The sequence below is a fragment of the Fonsecaea pedrosoi genome (genome assembly GCF_000835455.1).
Source record: "Fonsecaea pedrosoi CBS 271.37 unplaced genomic scaffold supercont1.7, whole genome shotgun sequence".
NCBI classification, from domain to species: Eukaryota; Fungi; Ascomycota; class Eurotiomycetes; order Chaetothyriales; family Herpotrichiellaceae; genus Fonsecaea; species Fonsecaea pedrosoi.
Window position 1 is genome coordinate 2861796 of NW_013550609.1, and position 18496 is coordinate 2880291.

The 18496-nt window shown below is 52.5% G+C and overlaps 6 protein-coding genes across 6 annotated transcripts; 2 read left to right on the forward strand and 4 right to left on the reverse strand.

Moving 5' to 3' along the window:
- Positions 1-316: 316 nt before the first annotated feature.
- Z517_11075 (uncharacterized protein) lies at positions 317-2323 on the reverse strand (the record flags this gene model as incomplete). The annotated part of the gene is made up of 3 exons (XM_013424683.1): positions 317-1584; positions 1670-1963; positions 2227-2323. 3 exons carry the CDS (start codon positions 2321-2323, stop codon positions 317-319), a joined length of 1659 nt encoding a protein of 552 aa, XP_013280137.1.
- Positions 2324-3269: 946 nt separating this feature from the next.
- Positions 3270-5225, reverse strand: Z517_11076 (uncharacterized protein; the record flags this gene model as incomplete). The annotated part of the gene is made up of 1 exon (XM_013424684.1): positions 3270-5225. One exon carries the CDS (start codon positions 5223-5225, stop codon positions 3270-3272), a length of 1956 nt encoding a protein of 651 aa, XP_013280138.1.
- Positions 5226-6654: 1429 nt separating this feature from the next.
- Positions 6655-8454, reverse strand: Z517_11077 (uncharacterized protein; the record flags this gene model as incomplete). The annotated part of the gene is made up of 5 exons (XM_013424685.1): positions 6655-7462; positions 7520-7688; positions 7740-8018; positions 8072-8148; positions 8210-8454. The coding sequence occupies 5 exons, from the start codon at positions 8452-8454 to the stop codon at positions 6655-6657; spliced, it is 1578 nt and encodes a 525-aa protein (XP_013280139.1).
- A 994-nt stretch (positions 8455-9448) lies between these two features.
- Positions 9449-11610, forward strand: Z517_11078 (copper amine oxidase 1; the record flags this gene model as incomplete). The annotated part of the gene is made up of 3 exons (XM_013424686.1): positions 9449-9771; positions 9827-11371; positions 11460-11610. The coding sequence occupies 3 exons, from the start codon at positions 9449-9451 to the stop codon at positions 11608-11610; spliced, it is 2019 nt and encodes a 672-aa protein (XP_013280140.1).
- A 713-nt stretch (positions 11611-12323) lies between these two features.
- On the reverse strand, positions 12324-13897 carry Z517_11079 (uncharacterized protein; the record flags this gene model as incomplete). The annotated part of the gene is made up of 4 exons (XM_013424687.1): positions 12324-12786; positions 12846-12892; positions 12946-13026; positions 13076-13897. The coding sequence occupies 4 exons, from the start codon at positions 13895-13897 to the stop codon at positions 12324-12326; spliced, it is 1413 nt and encodes a 470-aa protein (XP_013280141.1).
- A 2170-nt stretch (positions 13898-16067) lies between these two features.
- On the forward strand, positions 16068-17921 carry Z517_11080 (uncharacterized protein; the record flags this gene model as incomplete). Its single annotated transcript, XM_013424688.1, has 5 exons — positions 16068-16300; positions 16354-16884; positions 16936-17489; positions 17586-17680; positions 17781-17921. The coding sequence occupies 5 exons, from the start codon at positions 16068-16070 to the stop codon at positions 17919-17921; spliced, it is 1554 nt and encodes a 517-aa protein (XP_013280142.1).
- Positions 17922-18496: the final 575 nt, after the last annotated feature.

Here is an 18496-nt window from a genome sequence, read left to right on the forward strand (position 1 = left end):
AGGGTCCTGCATTTCAGCTATGCGTTGAAAAAAAGGGCACATTATTCGGGCAAATATGGGTCTGGGACGGGGTCAGGTGGTTTCATCCTAGATTTGGTCGGACTGGTAACCATAGCTCCCCCTGTTCTCGCGGGAGGCTGAGCTCATGTACTTGAGATATATTGGTACTCCTGACATACAATCAGAATGCTTTATCAACAAGATGTGTTTAAATGAATCTGTATTTTGAACGGTTGTATGGTCCGTCATGTAAGATGTACATGGCTTAATCGCGGTTTGTAGTGCGTGAAAAAACTCTCTCATCCCGTCTGAACCTCTACTGTGTACTCGTCCTGCCCAGCAAAGGGGTCGTTTCTTCATGAGCATCTAGTTTTGCCTTCTTTCTCCTTTCCGTTCTCTTTATCCCTCGACCTCCCCTGTCTTCTCCATCAGCTATAATCTCCTCGTCATCGTCCTCGTCGTCGACTTCCTTTTGCGGCAGAACCTTGAACTCTCCGTCCATGACGCGGCTCACGACCCACGAGCCCCTTTCGGCCGCGGCCTTGAAGAACTCCTGGTTCTCCTCAAAGGTCCTGTTCCCGGACTCGGGACAGTACAGGTACGTCCACAGGCCGGCGAGGGCGTTGGTTGCGGCGAAGACCAGGAAGAGGTAGAACTCGAGGCGGTCGAAGCCGATCGGGGTCAGCAGGGTGACGGCGAAGTTGGCCAGGCCCCAGACGACGACGCTGACGGCGGCGCCCTGCGCGCGCGCCGTCGACGGGTAGATCTCCGTGGGCACCAGCCAGGGGGGCACGAGCCAGCAGATCCCGAAGACGGCCGTCGCCGCGTACAGCGCCGCGACGCCGGGGATGCCTGTCGCGAGCAGTGGGATGGAGAGGGCACGGCGGTTATACGCCAGGCCGCCCAGCAGGGTGAGCAGGGCGAAGGAGGCGGAGAGCCACCAGGCCCCGACGACCATCAGCTTGCGTCGCCCGACGCGGTCGATCAAAACCCACGCGATGGTCATCATTGCGAAGTAAAACACGTAGTTCCCCAGCGTGATGAACTCGGCCGTGGCCACGCCGAAGCCCAGCAGCTGGAAGATCTGGGCCCCAAACACCGACACGGCCCCGTAGCCTGTTAGAGCCTGGTTGACCTGGCCCATGACTGTCACCACGGTCGGGTGGAACTGCGACCCGCCTGGCCACAGCATGTCGGCGTACAAAATGGTGCCTTCTTCCTGTTCCCGCTTGTGCGCCTTGGTTAGTTCGTCGATGCGCTCGTCGACCTGGTCCCGACCAAACACCCGGGCGATGCTGCGCTTGGCCCGCTCGTTGTCGCCGTGCAGGACACACCACCGCGGCGTCTCGGGTAGGAGGTTCGCGACCGCGAGGAGCAGGACCGGGTATATCTGCATTACGATGATGGGCACGCGCCACGCCCACTGGTTCCACTTGCCCAGGCCGTGCGTGACCCCGACGTTGAGGACGTATGCCATGTTCAGGCCGAAGATGTTAGCTTGGAATTCCTGCGCCAGCGCCGTACCGCGGGCGTCGTCTTCTTGGAGCTCCGAGCTATACACGGGGACGACTGCGTCGATGCCTCCTATTTTTGGCAAGGAGGGCCCGGTCAACAGAAGTTCCAAAGGTTTGGGGGCGTTGGGTTTCTCGAAGATCTGCGACCTACGTACCGACTCCCAGTCCCATGACAATCCTCCCGGACAGCATCGTCGCCAGCGCAGCCTGCTGGCTCGTGTGGCCCATCCCCGCGACGAACATGAGCAGATTCCCCAGACTGGCGGTCGCCAGACACGCGAAGATGGCCGGCTTGCGGCCTTTTGCGTCTGCAAAGCGCGACGCCAACACGGCTCCCAGAGCACATCCCAGGTAGTAGACCGAGACGACGAGCCCGATCAGGGCCGAGTTCCCAGCAATGCCCATGGTGTAGAGGTAGCTGTAGTTGGTGTTGATGAGGGACATCATTCCTAGCAGAGATCAGAGATCAGTTCGTGTTCTCTACGAGGTACCGTTCTCTCAAAAGACTCGCACACGCTGGTATACGAAGGAGATTTTGTCTGGCATTTGAAAAAGGAAGCAGACCGACCCCTTCGCCGACACGGGCATGGGCACACTGCTTTCCATACTCATCCACCCGTAAGAGACACTAGGCATTCGACAAACAACCAGGAAAATACCCCTGAATTCAACGAAACTGTGGCTCTTTTTTCTGCCAATTCCATTTTCTTACCTTGATCGTACCCATACAGCGCAATGGCCGTGGAACTGAACATGACCACCTGGGTCTGCTTGTCCATGATCCTCCTCAGACTGAACTTTCCGGTCATCTTGTTTGTGGTGGGATTTCAGCGGCAATGGGTCCTTGCGATGACAAACCTCCTATCGCTACTTTCTTTCGAGTAGTGCAGACAGGCCCGGATGAAGAAGAGTGTGCGTATTTTTCTAATTTGACGAGTCTCTCGTCTCTCGTCTATCGTCTCTCGTCTCTATGACTCTATGACTCTCTTCGGGTATATTCGATAGCCAATAGTCCTCTCTTCGTTGTCGTCGTTGTCGTCGTGATCCGCTCAAAGAAGCAATAATGTAAAGAGACAAGCTAAAATTGCAAAAGAAAGAAACTTGACACTCCCAAACGGAGACTGTATAGGCTGGTTAGGCGTCGAAGTCGCAATCGAAGCTCATCAGCATGGTTGGTTGGTTGGTTGGTTGGTTCGCACAGAACTCAGCATAGAAGAACAACACTAGCAGCATGCCGGCGTTGACTATATACTATTCTGTGGGTGTGTATATATATACAGTATTAGGACATGCACGACATGATGCCAAATAATAAAAAGTGGGAGCTGCTCACAACCCAGCTCGAAGGCGGGATGGGGAAAGAGAAAGAAACAAGGTCATGACGTCGTCTGGTCTTTTCTGCTACTACATAACTAATGCTACTAGTGTTACTAATTGAAGCCAACAGCCGGGGGTGGTCTCCTCGGTACATGTCTAGTACTATATACCGAGGACGATGGTGCTAGCAGTTCGATCGGGCCCTTCAGATCGGCTGATCTCGCGTCCTGGCACGCCGATATCCACAGACAACAACCCCATATGTATACATGTCAAGGTCCTACTTTCTACTCACCCTATGGGGTTCTCCAGAGATCGGTCAAATAACTGACTGACTAGTTGAGGCAACCCTCCAAGAATCCTAGTTCTGCGAAGAAATAGTATTACACTCTAATATAAGATATCTATAAGCATCACACGTTCTAGGCGTTAACAGTGTCATAAACTCAAAGACCGCCGTCCGCGCCTCCTCTGTAGCAGCAGATCTCTCCCCCCGTCCAGCGTGGACTGTCTATTGGGTTCAAGCCCATCATACCGGCCAGCTGGCATTGGACCTTGTATGCCAAACCCTTCCTGCTCGTCCAAAATATCAACATGCCGGATGACATCGCCGTCAATCTCGTTTCGAAACACAAAGTCTGGGCCCGGCTCTCTCCACCCGTATTTCACCCTCAGCTCCGATAGCTCCTCCGCGATCTCGTAGCTGGTCAGCAAACAGCCCTTGTCGCCCAATCTTTCGACAATAGGACGCAGCAGTCGGGCGGCGCTCAGCAAGTTGTCGTCGCGAATGACGGCCGAGTTGGCCCAGGTCACAACACACAACAATGTCACCAGTTGAACAAACGGCAGGAGTCCTAAGATTGACGCTGACCATCGCCACTCCACACTCACCACTTGCGCAGGAACCGCGTACCACCCTGATGCATTTCGCCGTGGCCCATTGTAGTCGATGGCGGCCACTGCTTCGACGCTAAACTCCATGACCCGCTGGGATATCATGTCTGCATCTGCAGGAATATCTGGGCTCCAGTACGTCTCCGTGTTGTATCGGACATACTGGTACATGTCATCTCGGGTATAATTGAATCCAGACCAGCCGATTGCTCCGGCAACAATCCTTGCTTGTTGGTCTGACAACTTAAACGACTCCGCGGGTTCACCGGAATCAATATATTCTTTGATCCCGCGCACCTCTGATACCGTGTTTCGGCACCTGAAGAATGCTGCCTCGGGGATTGTGTTGCCGTTGGCGCTCTGCAGCGCCAACACTTCCGTGCACCGCGGCCCACAGGTAGAGTTGAGTACACCGACGTACGTCATTGCGCCTGGTCCTACGTGCTCCACGTTGAAAGTAGATAGCCCTCCAGCCTCGTCACGGTAAGTAACGGAAGTACTGGTTCCATTACCGCCTTCGATGACTTGCAGTTGCCGACAATCGCCCGTCACACTGACATTGCGGTGAGACACCAAGGTGAGTTGAGGGTTTTGGAGACTCTGGTCTTGAAACACATAAGTCATGACACTCCAGTCATGGTTGCCGTAAATCATTGGAGTGCCAGGTGTTCCATAGCTCGGAACACTCCCCTGCCCAGGCGGATTACCACCAACGAAGAAATAGTCCTGACCCTGAATCCCAAAGTAATTTGCAGATCCCAACTGCGCATCAAAGGTGGGATCTTTGGCTCCCCAGATGTCACGGATGACGGTCAAATCAGCGATGCTCATCGTCCCAAATCGACGTTCTGGAATGTTGGAGGTGTTGAGGTTGTACGTCAATCCTAGCAAGGCCACGAGGATTTGCACCACGAGGTTGATTCCAAGCCACAAGACACAAAGCAACTGCGTCGTGTTAAGCCAGAACCAGGCTCTTCCTGGAGTCCTTGCAGTCAAAAATAATCGAGCCACCTTTCGCAAACTGTCACAGCGCAACAATAAATCGAATTCTTTCAAAGGCCGGTATTTCTCTGTCAGAATTCTCCACCGCATCATCATGGCGTATTCTCGTAGTGAGCTGGTCAAGTTGTTCCCGAGAAACAGCGAAAGAAGCACAATGAGGGCGTTGAAGGCTTTGACTTGTGTTACCGTCATCCACAAGAGGTTTCCAAAGACTCCGAGGCAGAGAGCTAAGAGGCCGCACAGCAGCAGCGTGAGGAACCATTGCCAGAGGCCCACAGCCAACAGCCGGCGACGTTGGCGGTCAGGTTTGAATTCTCGTGTTGTCCGCGATGCGAACCCTAACCCATCGGTTGAGACTGAGTGCCTCCATGGTTGTCGTAGTCGAGGAGGCCCGAACTTGGGGTAGGACCGACTGGAACTTGGCGAAGGAAGGCTGTTGGTAAAGGTCAAAGGATCTTGCGATACCTCTGAAATCGGCTGAAGAGGGGGCTTTTCCATATGGCTGGATAGCAGGCATGAGACATTATCTGAATGGGCCACAGAGACAATTTATCGGAATGATAAAGGTGGGATGTCGTGGTCTTGAAGCATCTGTGCCATCTGGGGTCGAGCGGCGTTGGGGGGCGTGGCATGACTGGCGATAAACGACACAACAGAGTTTTGCTTCTCTGGGAGTCTCAAGAGGGGGGAGAATTTCTTGTCCTTGGATCGTGACCAGTCAATCGAGTGTACCAAGACGTGGAAGTGGTGCCCGCCGGCGGTCGAGACCCGAAATGCCCAAAAGAGAGCAGCAGCTGGAAGAATAAGAACAATATTGAAAAGCTTAACAGCGGGTGCAGTTCCTTGTTCAAGCCAAGCTGATAGGGCGACCCCGGAGGGGGTTGGATGAGCGAACTGGGTTTTTAGCTTCTCGCTATTCTCTGACGGAGACCATGGGATTCCTCTTTCATGATAGGCCGATGTATATTTCACATGTTCTCAGATCCAATTTTCGTCTCGAACTGTATCGCGGGGTCACAGGTACGCGTAAGGGTAAGAGACTATGCATCATTGACTGTGATCAGCATCTGGGCATTGATGACTTGGGCCGCGCTGTTGACTTTCTCACCGTGGAGAAGGACCCAACAAATTGACGATTCACATGCCATGATGCGGTCTGTTGAAGAGGTGAAAGTACGAATATAAGATGGGGTTGTTGAATCCATAAACAAACAGTGGCTTGAAGAGAAATGTGTACTTGATAGGGTTACAGGTTGACAGGTTGACATCAGCCTTGGTGGCCTGGTGCTGGTGCTGGTACAGAGATGAGTCTTCGCCTGCGTTTGCACCTCAGACTGCGACTGCGCCAAGCTTCGAAGCCTGCCACCTGCGAACCTGATCTTCACCATCTCAAACATCACCACCGTTCATGATTGTCTCCTACACTGTATGCCCATTACGGACATTAGAGCCAACTCACAATCCTGTGTTGTGACGTTGTCGACCTATTACACCTTCCTTTGGAGCCCTTGAAAACAGGAGGGATAAGAGATGCTGTGCTCATATTGTGTTCTCGACCATTCACAACTCAGAGAAAACAGGAGCTTACTATCAAATTGATAGAAGCTGGCCAGATCCTTTCCATGCAGGACTGGGCAGTCTTCTGACACAATCGCTGAGCCCTAGGTTGGTTGTGCGCGACTTTTTTCCTTTAGATGGAACTTCCCAGAGATTCGAGCCGATAGCCGCTAGATCCTCTTCAACAACAAGCAACAGTCAGTTTGCCTCCGGTCACGGCCGAAGAGCTTGGGGTTGTTGGCTGACATCTCGCTAGAAAACACTCTGTCGCCCTCTGGCTAACGTCCAGGTTGTGGCAACGTCGCTTGAAGATTTACGCTCCTAACCGGCGCCGGTGGCGCCGTGGCATCTTGACTCATGTAACTTTTCATTATGCTCCGATCGCAGCCAACGCTGACGACTCCGTCTCGATCACGGGTCCAGTGTAAACCTTCCTGCCTCTGAAAAAGTAATACAAAGCGCCCCCTCCAACCCAACCAGCCAGCACCACGGTCGAATAATTCATATTCTGAGCGGTCACTGGCTGGAAGTTTGGGAATGTGCTGAAGATCATGGCAAAAATGAGCCACACAATTGCAAGGACGTTGGTGAGAACTCCTCCCAATTTGCCGAGTTTGAAAGGTCCGTACTCGTCTTTGGATAGCTTCACTCTTCCGTAAATGACCATGTAGACGACTGGCAGCAGGTAAGACAGATACATGCCGATGATTGCCATAGATAGAATGGCATTGAAAGCCGTGGTATTCCCGAGATAGATGAAACCCAGCAATCCTTGGAGCACTGAGACAAGAACGATCATCCGCACCGGGACTTTGAGCTTGCTATCGACATGCGCAAAGTATTTCGCAAAGGGAGTCGCCTCATCTCGTGCAAAAGCCCAGAATGTACGGCTCGTCGATGTCAGACCTGCAGCATTTGCAGCAGTGGCGATCAGACATATTACCAACGACAGAATGGTTGCTCCGGCAGGGGATTTGGTGACATTGAGATATAATTGCATGAAGGGAAAGCCAGTTGGCGATTCGAGGAGGCTTGGTAGATCACCAAGAGAGAACAGGAGCATCAGGCAATATGCGAATCCGATGATGCCGTTGGCGACGACAGAACCGACCATGGCGATTGGCACATTGCGACTTGGCCTGGGCATTTCTTCGGAAAGATGTGCAGCTGCATCATACCTGCATCACCATCTGGGTCAGTGGATGACAACTGGAGAACGAGAAGAAAAGACATACCCGAGAAATGGATAGACTGAGCTGAGGAGCCCAATGAGCCATGCAACTCCATCACTACTCCAGCCACTAGAATTCGACACCTGGGCAAACACATAATCGGCAGAGTGTTTGGGCGCCATGACCCCAAGCACGATGAAGATGGCGACGAAACCGAGGATATGCAAGACGCCTAGGGATGTTAGAAGTGTAGCCAAGCAGGAGTATTTGCGTTCATGCTCACCAGAGGCGAGGTTGGTATGAGGTAGGATCTTCGACCCCCAGATATTTACCGCTGCAGCATAGAGCAAGACGAGCCAGTAAAACAACATTCCCTGCCATCGTTGGGGGACATATGTGTCGGGATGATTCAGTGTGATCAAGGCTTGAAACTGGAGGCCAGCTGCAAAGGCTGCGGATGCAGTCAGGACGATTTGACCTCCAACAGAGATCCATCCCGTGAACCAGGACGCGACGACTCTCGAGCCTCGTGGTGCGAGGACAGCGACCCAATGATATTGGCCTGGTGAATGTCAGTCGCGTCTCGTGGTGCTGGAGGAATGGAGCCTTCTTTACCTCCCGCCGTCGGCCAGATGCTGGAGATCTCAGCAAGTGAGAGGGCAATCGCCACGGTGCCCGCGAAGGATATAATGCTTTGGTTCTGTCAGTTGAAGCCAGTGGGACAAATGTCGAGACTCATCCGTCGAAACATACTAGTTGTAAAAGAGACAAGGTGCACCACCACTGATCAAGGCGGCAGCAACAACTGATGACAGTGCCTCCCACGTGGCCATCAAGCAGAGACACAAGGAGCCAAGAGACCATATCGAGAAATCCCGCTGCAGCTCCTGCTTGTGGCCCAGGGCAGCGAGCAACTGTTCGTCATTGAGCGACCGCCTGTTGACCGGTGGCACAGTCTCCACTTCCTCTTTCCTCTTTGCCAGCTTTTCGATATCCATTCTGCCTGGGAGCGTTTGGGGTGCCTCGAATGGACACAGTCCCACCACCTGGGGCCCCAAGCAGTCTTAAATGCTTCATCCCGATAGACACGACCCCGGATGAATGAGAGCACCAGTGATTAGGCATATCCGCATCTCTTGGCCTCGTGGATCTGGGGTATTACCCACCACGGAGAAACGGGTTGACACGCGGCTACATTCCTCGCACACGAGGCCAGTAACGACGCAACGTTACGTAAATCGATGGTATTTCCATTCTCATAGCAGTCACCCTGAGTTGGAAGGATGTGTAGCTAGGCGACTCCGAGTCTAGACCGGTTTGAAGACGTCTCCCAGCGGAACAGAAGAGGAGGGTGGAGGATGTTGATCTGTCGAAGGTGCGCGGAGGGCGATTCCGCTGTGCTGGGACGACAATCCACTATAGCCAATCAGGACGAATTGCGCAAACCCTAAATGTACCGTCCTGGAAATTCCTCCGCCTTTGGCTTTTTTGAATCTCGACTCCGTTTCACTATGCAACTTCCCTCGTCGACCCGTCTAATGAGCGAGCGAGCATGTGTCTTTATCTCTTGGTCGATGTGACGAAGCGGATGACCTGCTTACTATTCGCCCGAGATATACCGTCCCAAGGAGACGCCAGCGGCCGCTCTTTGTCATGCCGTACATTCACGACGTACTCATCATCCGAATTAGGAAACCGCAGCCGAACTTGCCCTGCTACAAACAGTACACTGTGCAGGTATTTCTTCGGACGACATCTATCATGGCGCGCTTTGCCGTCAAGATACAAGCTTGGCATGTTCGAGTCAGCAGGGTTCTGGCTTCGAAGACTCTTTCCTTTCAGAAGGTAGATAGATAAGGGAGGGCCCTGCGGATCCATCGGTCTCTGGTACAAGTTGGTCTTGGGTCTATAAAAGCCGGCACTCGATGTCACTGTGTGTTCCAGTGTGTCTTCTATCTTTCTTCCCTGGTTGACCTTTGTCTCTCTCACACCATGGCACCTCATCCACTGGACATCCTCTCAGCTGACGAGACCAACAGTGCTCGTGATCTCATTCTTGGTCTTCATCCCGACGCTGTGCTGAGCTTTCGAGAGATCTACTTGGAAGAACCGCCCAAAGAGCAGCTCATTAAATACTTGACGGCGGAGCACTCTGGAAAGGCTGCTGCTCCCCTACCTCGACGTGCCCTAGTACAGTACGATGTCATTGGCGCCGACAGAATACCCCAATTCCATGAGGGTGTTGTCGATCTCGACGAACAAAAAAGGATCTCACATGTTGTGGTCGACAAGACTCAGCATGCGAGCCTGACACTGTATGTACATAATGTGATAGTTGGAGGTCTGGCCACTAATAATGTTGATTGCCAGCTCCGAGTTTGACACGCTTGTCGAGGTCTGCACAGCCTCTCAGATGTTCAAAGACGTCTGCGCCGAGTTTTCACTTCCGGAAGGCTTTGAAGTCGTTGTCGAACCTTGGCCGTATGGTGGGTTGTCTCCCGACGAGGAGAACCGCCGCTACTTTCAAGGCCTATGCTTTGCTCGAGACACGAGGTCTGGCAACCCGGACTCGAACTTTTACGCTTATCCTTTACCTTTCATCCCTGTCATGGACGCACACAAAAAAGAAATCATTCGTATTGATCGACTTGGGACTGGTGGCAAGGGAGATGCTCTGGACGCAAAGACACACACCAAGAACGTCATCGACCATTGCAAGACCTCAGAATATGTCCCGGAGCTCTTGAAAAATGGCACACGGAAGAATCTCAAGCCTCTCAACGTCCTGCAACCAGAAGGTCCATCCTTCTCTGTTGATGGAGGATTGATCGAATGGCAAAATTGGAGATTCCGAGTGAGCTTCAACCCGAGAGAAGGTGCGGTCGTTCACGACGTCCATTTTGCCGGCAGAAGCGTGATCCACAGGCTGAGCATTAGCGAGATGACTGTCCCTTATGCTGATCCCCGCCCGCCTTTCCCCCGCAAGCAGGCGTTCGACTTTGGGGACGGTGGAGCAGGAAACTGCGCCAACAACCTCTCCCTGGGGTGTGACTGCCTTGGGGTTATAAAATACTTCGATGGCATCGTCACCGGACCAGATGGTACGGCCAAAACTGCACCTAACGTCATATGTCTCCATGAACAAGATAACGGTATCGGCTGGAAGCACACGAACTGGCGGACAGGACGTGCTGTTGTGACCCGGAATCGGGAGCTTGTCGTCCAGTTCATCATTACCCTGGCAAACTACGAATACATCTTCGCATACAAGTTTGACCAGGCAGGTGGGATCACCGTTGAGACCCGGGCAACAGGCATTGTGTCGGTCGTCAACATCGATCCAGGCAAGACCAGTCCATATGGGAATGTCGTGTCACCTGGAGCATTGGCACAGAACCATCAGCATGTTTTCTGTGTCCGCATCGATCCGGCCATCGACGGATACAAGAACACAGTGCTGGCAGAAGAGTCGCATCGCGTGCCGATGAACAAGGCGACGAACCCACAGGGCAACTTTTACGAAGTCCGGCAGACGGTCATCGATCGAAGTCAAAGCCTTGACGCCGCTCCGCAGTACAACCGGATCATCAAGATGGTCAATAAGAGCAAGACTAATCCGGTAAGTGGGAAACCGGTCGGGTACAAATTCACACCAGCGGCCACACAACTGCTGCTCGCGGACCCGGATTCCGTCCAATCTAAACGAGCACTGTTCGCACAACACCACGTCTGGGTGACCAAACACCTCGACGGCGAGTTTTACGCAGGTGGCAGATATACGCTGCAGAGTCAAAACGAAATCGGAGGTGTCGCTGACGCTGTCAAGCGCGATGAGCCGGTCGAGGACGAAGATGTCGTCGTGTGGAACGTGTTTGGACTCACGCATAACCCTCGAGTTGAGGACTGGCCTGTCATGTAAGTTTATGCATCGCATTTTCTTTCTCTCCCCTCCCATCGGCGATACCAGCGGGACATCTCTAACCGACGTTTCGAAACGTAACAGGCCGGTCGAAATCCACCAACTCCACATCAAGCCCACTGATTTCTTCACCGAGAACCCCGCGATCGACGTCCCGTCAACGAAGAATGAAGCCTCCGTGTTGACAAATGGAAGTGGAGGTGGGGGATCCCGAGATGCTTGCTGTAAGTTGTAGGTGGCATTACAGTCGTGGTGGTCGTGGTTACACAACTGGAAGCGCTTCGATTCTGTACGCAATACCTACATTGAATTGAATTTCAACCGTTCTTCCGGGGTGAAAGGTCACTGAATAGATATCTGACGATCCTAAAAGCACGCACGGCATGACACCAAAATCTCTATGCAAGTATACGTGATTAGTGGATATCCGATTTTTGGGAAGAGAATACAGGTAGTGCCCTATCGATAATGTGAGTGCTTGGATCCAGTAGTGTCCTTCCTTGTCTGGCTCGCTGGAAAGGAGAATCGGAACCTAGGTACTTGGATACCTACATACATGACACGTGCTTGTACTTGTGCTTGTATTTGTACTCGGTAACTTGCTGACCAACAACCCTCGCGAGGCTGCGCTCATCCAGGGGTCGAGGTTTTGTATCGCTGAAGGAAATTTAACGTTCTAGAAAGTCCCTGGACTATTTTGGACGTCTATTTACAATGTAGCTAAGCCTATCACGCTTATCACGCACGGGTTGTCGTGGGTATAGATATTTCGGACGTACTTTAGGTATATATACCAAAGGATAGTGAGTATTTACAATAGGCGTGACTGTGACCATCAAATGCTACTTTTACTACTACTAATACCACCTCCTGTAACCGCTAGCTCCACATTTACTCTCTTGTGCCCGTTCATTTCATGACTGGCCCCGTCGTTGAAGAGGCCTGTTTCTAGCTCAGGAAAAACGTCTTGACGGCCCGCGGCTCTATCGTCGCCTCGAACACGGCGCCGCCAACCTGCGTCTGTCCCACCATGGTGACATTGTGCTGGTTGTCGGTCAGATACGCCGTGGCCGTGGAGGCGTTGACGCCGCTCAAGTCGATAGTCAGCTGGTAGGGGAAATGGGCCTCGTTGATGACGGGGATGGCCACGGTGCCGTTCGTGTTGACGTACGCACTGACATAGACGTTTTCGGCGCTGCTCGTCGCCCCGATGCGCACGGAGCCTGGGCGCGCGAAGCGGAAGTACGATGCAAATGCCCACAGTCGCGCCGATACGAAGTAGCTGTCGTGGTTGAGCCGGATCAGCGCGTTGTCGTTGGTCGTGTTCTGCGCACACCACCAGTGCGTGTAGCCCGACGTGTCGGAGTTGACAAAGGCGTTGTGCATGTACATTGCCCATTGGAATCCCTCGCTTTTGCACAAAGTCAATAGGGATTCAACTGGAGAATTCTGGCAAGAGTTTCAACTTACGCGAGTTGTCCAGATACATCCCAGTTGGCATTCCATGGTCCCGAACCCTGCAAAGGTCAGTCAGTCTTGGGTTTCGACTAGAATGATCTCCTTTTCTTACATCAGCCCACTCGGTCATCAAATTTGGCTTTCCGTTCGAGTTGAACGGTCTTTCTGGATTGCTCTGGTAGTTGTGCCATGTCTGTGTCCATCAGTTTTTCTCCCTTGACCACATGTGGGTAGGAACTCACGGCAACATCGAACAGGTCAGCTCCGCCAGCCTGTTGCAGTTCATACAAAATATTTCTCTCCTGTCGGGCACCAGTCGCATCACAACACGAAACACTGATGTTAGGAAACGCCGCCTTTGCTGTCGGATACAAGAACTCCAGAAAGTCCTTTGCCTGGTAGCCGTCCGACTCCATAGAGGCGTAAGTGACGGGGTTGAAGTCCGGTTCATTGTAGGCACCAAGCAGCGAGACTTCGATGCCTTCCTGCTCGTAGAATTTGACGTATTGCACCAAATAGTCGGCATATGCTTGTCTCCAATCGCCGCTGCAGTTGGTGCTGCCTCTAACACCGCAGATGAGACCGCCTTCGTCCTCGGTGCCAACCGTCTTCATACATCCAGGAGCTGACCATGCATCGGCATATACATAGACGTTGGGGTTGTACTTGAGCGCCGTCTGTGTGAGTTGCAGCTGGCATGTGTCATTTCTGTCCCAGACATAGTTGAATGGTCCTTCTGGCGTCGGCGGACAAACTGGCAGGATGGATGCGACGTCGCCAGGGACATGGCCTGGAGTCGAGCCGATGTCATTTCGAACAATCGACAATCCTCCAATGTTCTCGTCAAAGAGGATCTGGGTGACAATTTCCTGGTTGGCCGGAGACAGTCCCACAGACCCAAATTGGTGACATGCGATACCAAATGCGCCGGAACATCCACCTCCTATCATCGTCTGATATGTCTGGAGTGCATTGATCGAGATTGCCGCCGAGTAGGTGATGTTTGGGGCGTAGGTCCAGGCAGAGGCGCCAGCGGCAAAGACAGTGACGACGAGGTTCCTCATTTTTGCTCCTTGATCTTGTCGACGATCGTCTGGCCAAGCAAGGTCCAATGCAGGTACAACATATGTACTTTTTCGTCTCCCCGCACACATCACCCCGTACAGATCGTAAAGGCACCAGATCGTCTTTTACCCGGGGTGTTTTCATCGGTAGCATTTACCCGGCGGCCATTCTCCGACCTGCCACCAGCTGTCACGCATGCTAACCTGTCACTGTCGCTCAAGTCCATCCTTCCTCTCGCTTGCATGCATACAATGTTGCAGAAATATGACGACAACCGGTCATATAAACCGGAAATCCTGGGGACTTGTGGGAGTTTCTGCTGTATTCATTTTCTCCGCAATCGGAGTTTTTAGCCAATTTGCTGCAGCCCATGAATAATGCCGTAGGATCCAACCCTTGCAGAAGTCGGTGTAATGGCAAAATGAAGCGTTCGTTGGAATTAGATGACTTCAAAGAGCAACGAGGACGATGGGTAAATGGCAGAATCTTGGGAAAAGGCCACATTATTTGCCGATGGCATCCGAGTTGCCGGAGCATTCGAGGTTCAGGCCAAGGTCCTCACTGACCATGCAAGATGAAAGATGATCTGAGTGCATAGAGAAAGCGGTGACACTGTCTTCGCAGGCTGTTTTCCACGGCTAAAACGGATTGTATGGTCATTCCACCTTAAAAGTGCGGCGGTATTATCGAGTTTTGATGCTGATAAGGGCATCGAAGATTCGGTTCATATGATTTAGTCATGTTAGCGAATCGCCAGTCAGACCATGTCGTAGATTGATTCATGCAAGCACTCTGTCGTCTCTGGGTGTAAAATTGACTCTGCAGGGTCTGAGGCATTAACCGAACATCTTGCTTAACTTCATCTGGAGCAGTGGTTGGGTGGGCGCAGCTCATATCTCGCAGTGAAGGAGTCAAGACGACTCTTTGGTGCAGAATCAGGCTGCAAGCTTTCGAAGTCTGTACGTGGAAACTGAGTCGGAGGGGATTCAAGCACGCCTTGTCGGTCGCCTTGCCTTGATTTCAACGGTAATGTCCCTTTGGGCAGACCTTGCATCTTCTCGGCTGAGGGTATTGATCATACTGGGTAGTGAAGCTCTTCAATGGTTACCTAACGACGTTGCGAAGGGCGGCAGGAAGTCATAATGTCAAGAAGCCATCCAATTCTTTAGTGGCCGTGGAGGGGTTTTGCAGATGACCCAGGCTCATCTAGTTACTCCATTGCAGATAGACGGCCCGAGTCCGTCGTCGACAAGCACAGCAAATCGTCAGAGCGTCAAGAGGGTACTGTCTGTTCGATGTTTTGTGAACTAGGCCATTGAGTGATGTTGCCTCGTTGGCATCGGAAGCGCGAAAGTACTCGCGATTCACTTTAACCTGCAATATTAGTAGGTATTCTCTCATAAATAACGACGCCACTCACCTCTTTACCTGTACTCGAAGGGGTGGACTAGAATGGTTGATTAATCAAGATCGAATTTGTTCATGGACAATGAGGTTGACATTTCCGACGAGGGCAGATTTCCTGGTCCGCGGCCGATCTCCGAAAAGAGGCACCAACTGCGTCTGCGTCTTGGTATCAGCGAGGAATCATCATCCGTTCAGAAACCACAAAACCTACCATCATCTGCGATTTCTCCCTGGTGTCCAACCTCACGAAGAACAAACCCAACCATGCAACATGCCCCAATCAATTTGTTGCCACTTGTCTGCTCGCAACACCATATGTGGGGTAAAGGTCGAGCATGGCCCCATGAGCGAGCGCAGAACGCGCTGTTGCTCCTCATCGAAAGCAGCTCGCTTGCAGGGCTGAACAGCCCGCGCAGTCTAAACGAAAGTGCGATCTGCGGCCTCTTCGCCCGGAAGAATTGTCGGCTTCCGCTCCAGCAGAGTTCTCTCGAACACCATCACCGATGACCAGAATCTGCGTTGAATTGGGGAAATGCCAACACCGCCAATCTTCCCCAAACCATCTGCTTCTGGGAGACCGACAAGCCCCACTGTCAGGCTGTGCAGCGAGTTGGACGCGTCGAGCCTGAGCCCTCTTTTGAGATGGCGGACCTTGGGTGGAAGTTCATATATGAAGAGATTTCGAGGTGATGAGCTTGTAGGCGCTGAAGACCTTCTGAGAGCGGCGGCATTATCTCGCTTCCCGTGCTACACGACATCAACATGGGTGAATGGCCGCTTTGGTCGTTTTGTGCGCAGCATCCCGTCTTTGGGATTGCTTTACTGGGTACCCTGGTCCTTGTTGCAACCTGGAGACTGAATGAATATGTCAAGGCTCGAAAATACAGATTCCCGCCTCGGATACCGGGGGTACCGATCTTCGGCAACACTTTTCAACTACCTCCTTTGAAGCAGGGACTATGGGGCATGGAAATGGCAAAGAAATACGGGGAGATGTAAGTAACCGGAACCCAACGATGAATATCTGACAAGGCTGAACTGTGGTCAGGTTCACTTGTAGTATTGGCGGTAAGACATGGGTCTTTCTGAATTCGTCACGCACCGTCAACGACTTGATGGAGAAGCGGTCATCCATCTACTCTTCGCGTCAATACATGCCCATGGCGTCGGGCGTTCTCTCGGGCGACAATCGAGTCCTGCTCATGCCATACGGGGAACGGTGGCGGATGATCCGACGCATCATGCACTCGATCCTGAACAAGCAAAACTCGCCCGTCTTCGCGCCCTTCCAAGACATAGAATCCAAGCATCTCCTGTACGACTTTCTCCACCATCCGGAGTTGTGGTACTCGGCCACCCAGCGTTTCGCCAATTCGGTCATCATGAGCGTGGTATTTGGCAAGCGCATGGAGCTGGAAGATCCCAAGATACGAGAACTCTTTGAGACATCCAACGCCGTCATCGAGGCGATTCAGCCTTCGGCCAATCTCGTCGACTCCCTAACCTTCCTGGAAAGACTTCCCAAGAGCTTGCAATGGTGGCGGCCGAGAGGGGAGGCCATGTTTCAAAAGACTGTCAAGTAAGCTGGCCCAAAAACATCATTTAAGGCTGCAACTGACCGGGGCTACAGCATCTACAGGCGGGAGGTCGAGGAATTGGAGCAGAAGATGAAAAACGGGACCGCACGGGATTGCTTCGCCACGAGGTTTCTCCGCGACCCCGAGACCAAGAACTACGGGCAGACGCAGACGTACTTTGCACTGGGGTCTCTGATGGAGGCTGGGAGCGATACTTCTCGCATGACCATCAGCCAGGTCATGGCCGCCGCGGTCCTCGACAAGCGATGGGTCGACACCGCGCGGGAAGCCCTCGACCGAGTCTGCGGGAGGAATGCCGAACGCCTACCAACTTTCGAGGACCGGGTCGACCTGCCCTACATCACGGCGACGGTCAAAGAGGCGTTCCGATGGCGCCCGTTCGCCGAGATTGGAGTGCCGCACATGCTCATCCAGGACGACGAGTACGAAGGCTACCGGTTCCCCGCGGGGACATTGTTCACGTGGAACGCTACAGCCATTGCGATGGACCCGCGCGAGTACGAGCAACCGGAGCGGTTCTGGCCTGAGCGATTCCTCAACAACAACCTGGACCATGTTTTGAAGGGGCACTGGAGCTTTGGACCAGGTATGTTGAACATTCTGTTTCTTCTCCTTCTGGCAATCTTGCAGGGAATCTACAGAGGTGATACTAATAAATCACCCGTTCGGCGGTTTTATCCAGGGCGGCGTGTATGTTCGGGATACAATGTTGGAGAGACAAATGTCTGGATCGTGGTGGCACGACTTCTCTACTGTTTCGACTTTGAGGCCGTTCCAGTGAGTTTCTATCTTCATCACCGAGAGCACTCTCTAACTACCTCCCACTACCTCTATGATTTCTCCTGCGTCTGCGAACGAAACTAATCAAAACTTCCAGGGAAAGCCAATCGACTCGTTCCAGGTCAATTGGGGGGAACATCGATTCGCGCCGTTTGACGTCTCGATCAGAGTTCGAAGTCCTCAACACGCGGCATTGATTGAGAGAGAGGGAAGAGCTGCCGTAGCCACAAAGTACTGACTGAGTAACTAAGTCCTCGCAGACTTTTCCTCCTTTCGTCTCTTGCTGGCTGTTGTGGCTGCTCTGCGTAAAGTGGTTCACGTTGGAGTTGGAGTAAAGACTGGATAGCATAGGAGAGAATAGACTCCATCATTCATTCATCCATCCATCCATCCTTGGCTCGGGACGAACAAGTGATAGACAGAACCCTCACCCCACATAATTCATTCACGATTCATTGGATGTCCCCTATTTTCCTATTTCATCCTCTGTGGAGGGGGGACTTGAACCCCACACGACGCAACAACTACGCAACACATGGGGAACCTCACTCACTGCTGTCTGTGAACGGGGTCGTGTACCTAGCTATGTAAAAAGACACGGCGAGGGGAATACTTGTATTGCCGGGCCCTTGACACAAACCCGTCTCCTGAGATCCCACCCTCCAACATGTTAGATTACCCTGGACTCTGACAGTTGACCCCGAAGGCATTTCCTCTTGGTCTTAACTCTGGTATGTTTCTAGAGGAATCTACTCGTATGACCAATCAGCAACCCACCAAACCTTTTTCGAGTCTTCTCCTCCTGCTGCAAGG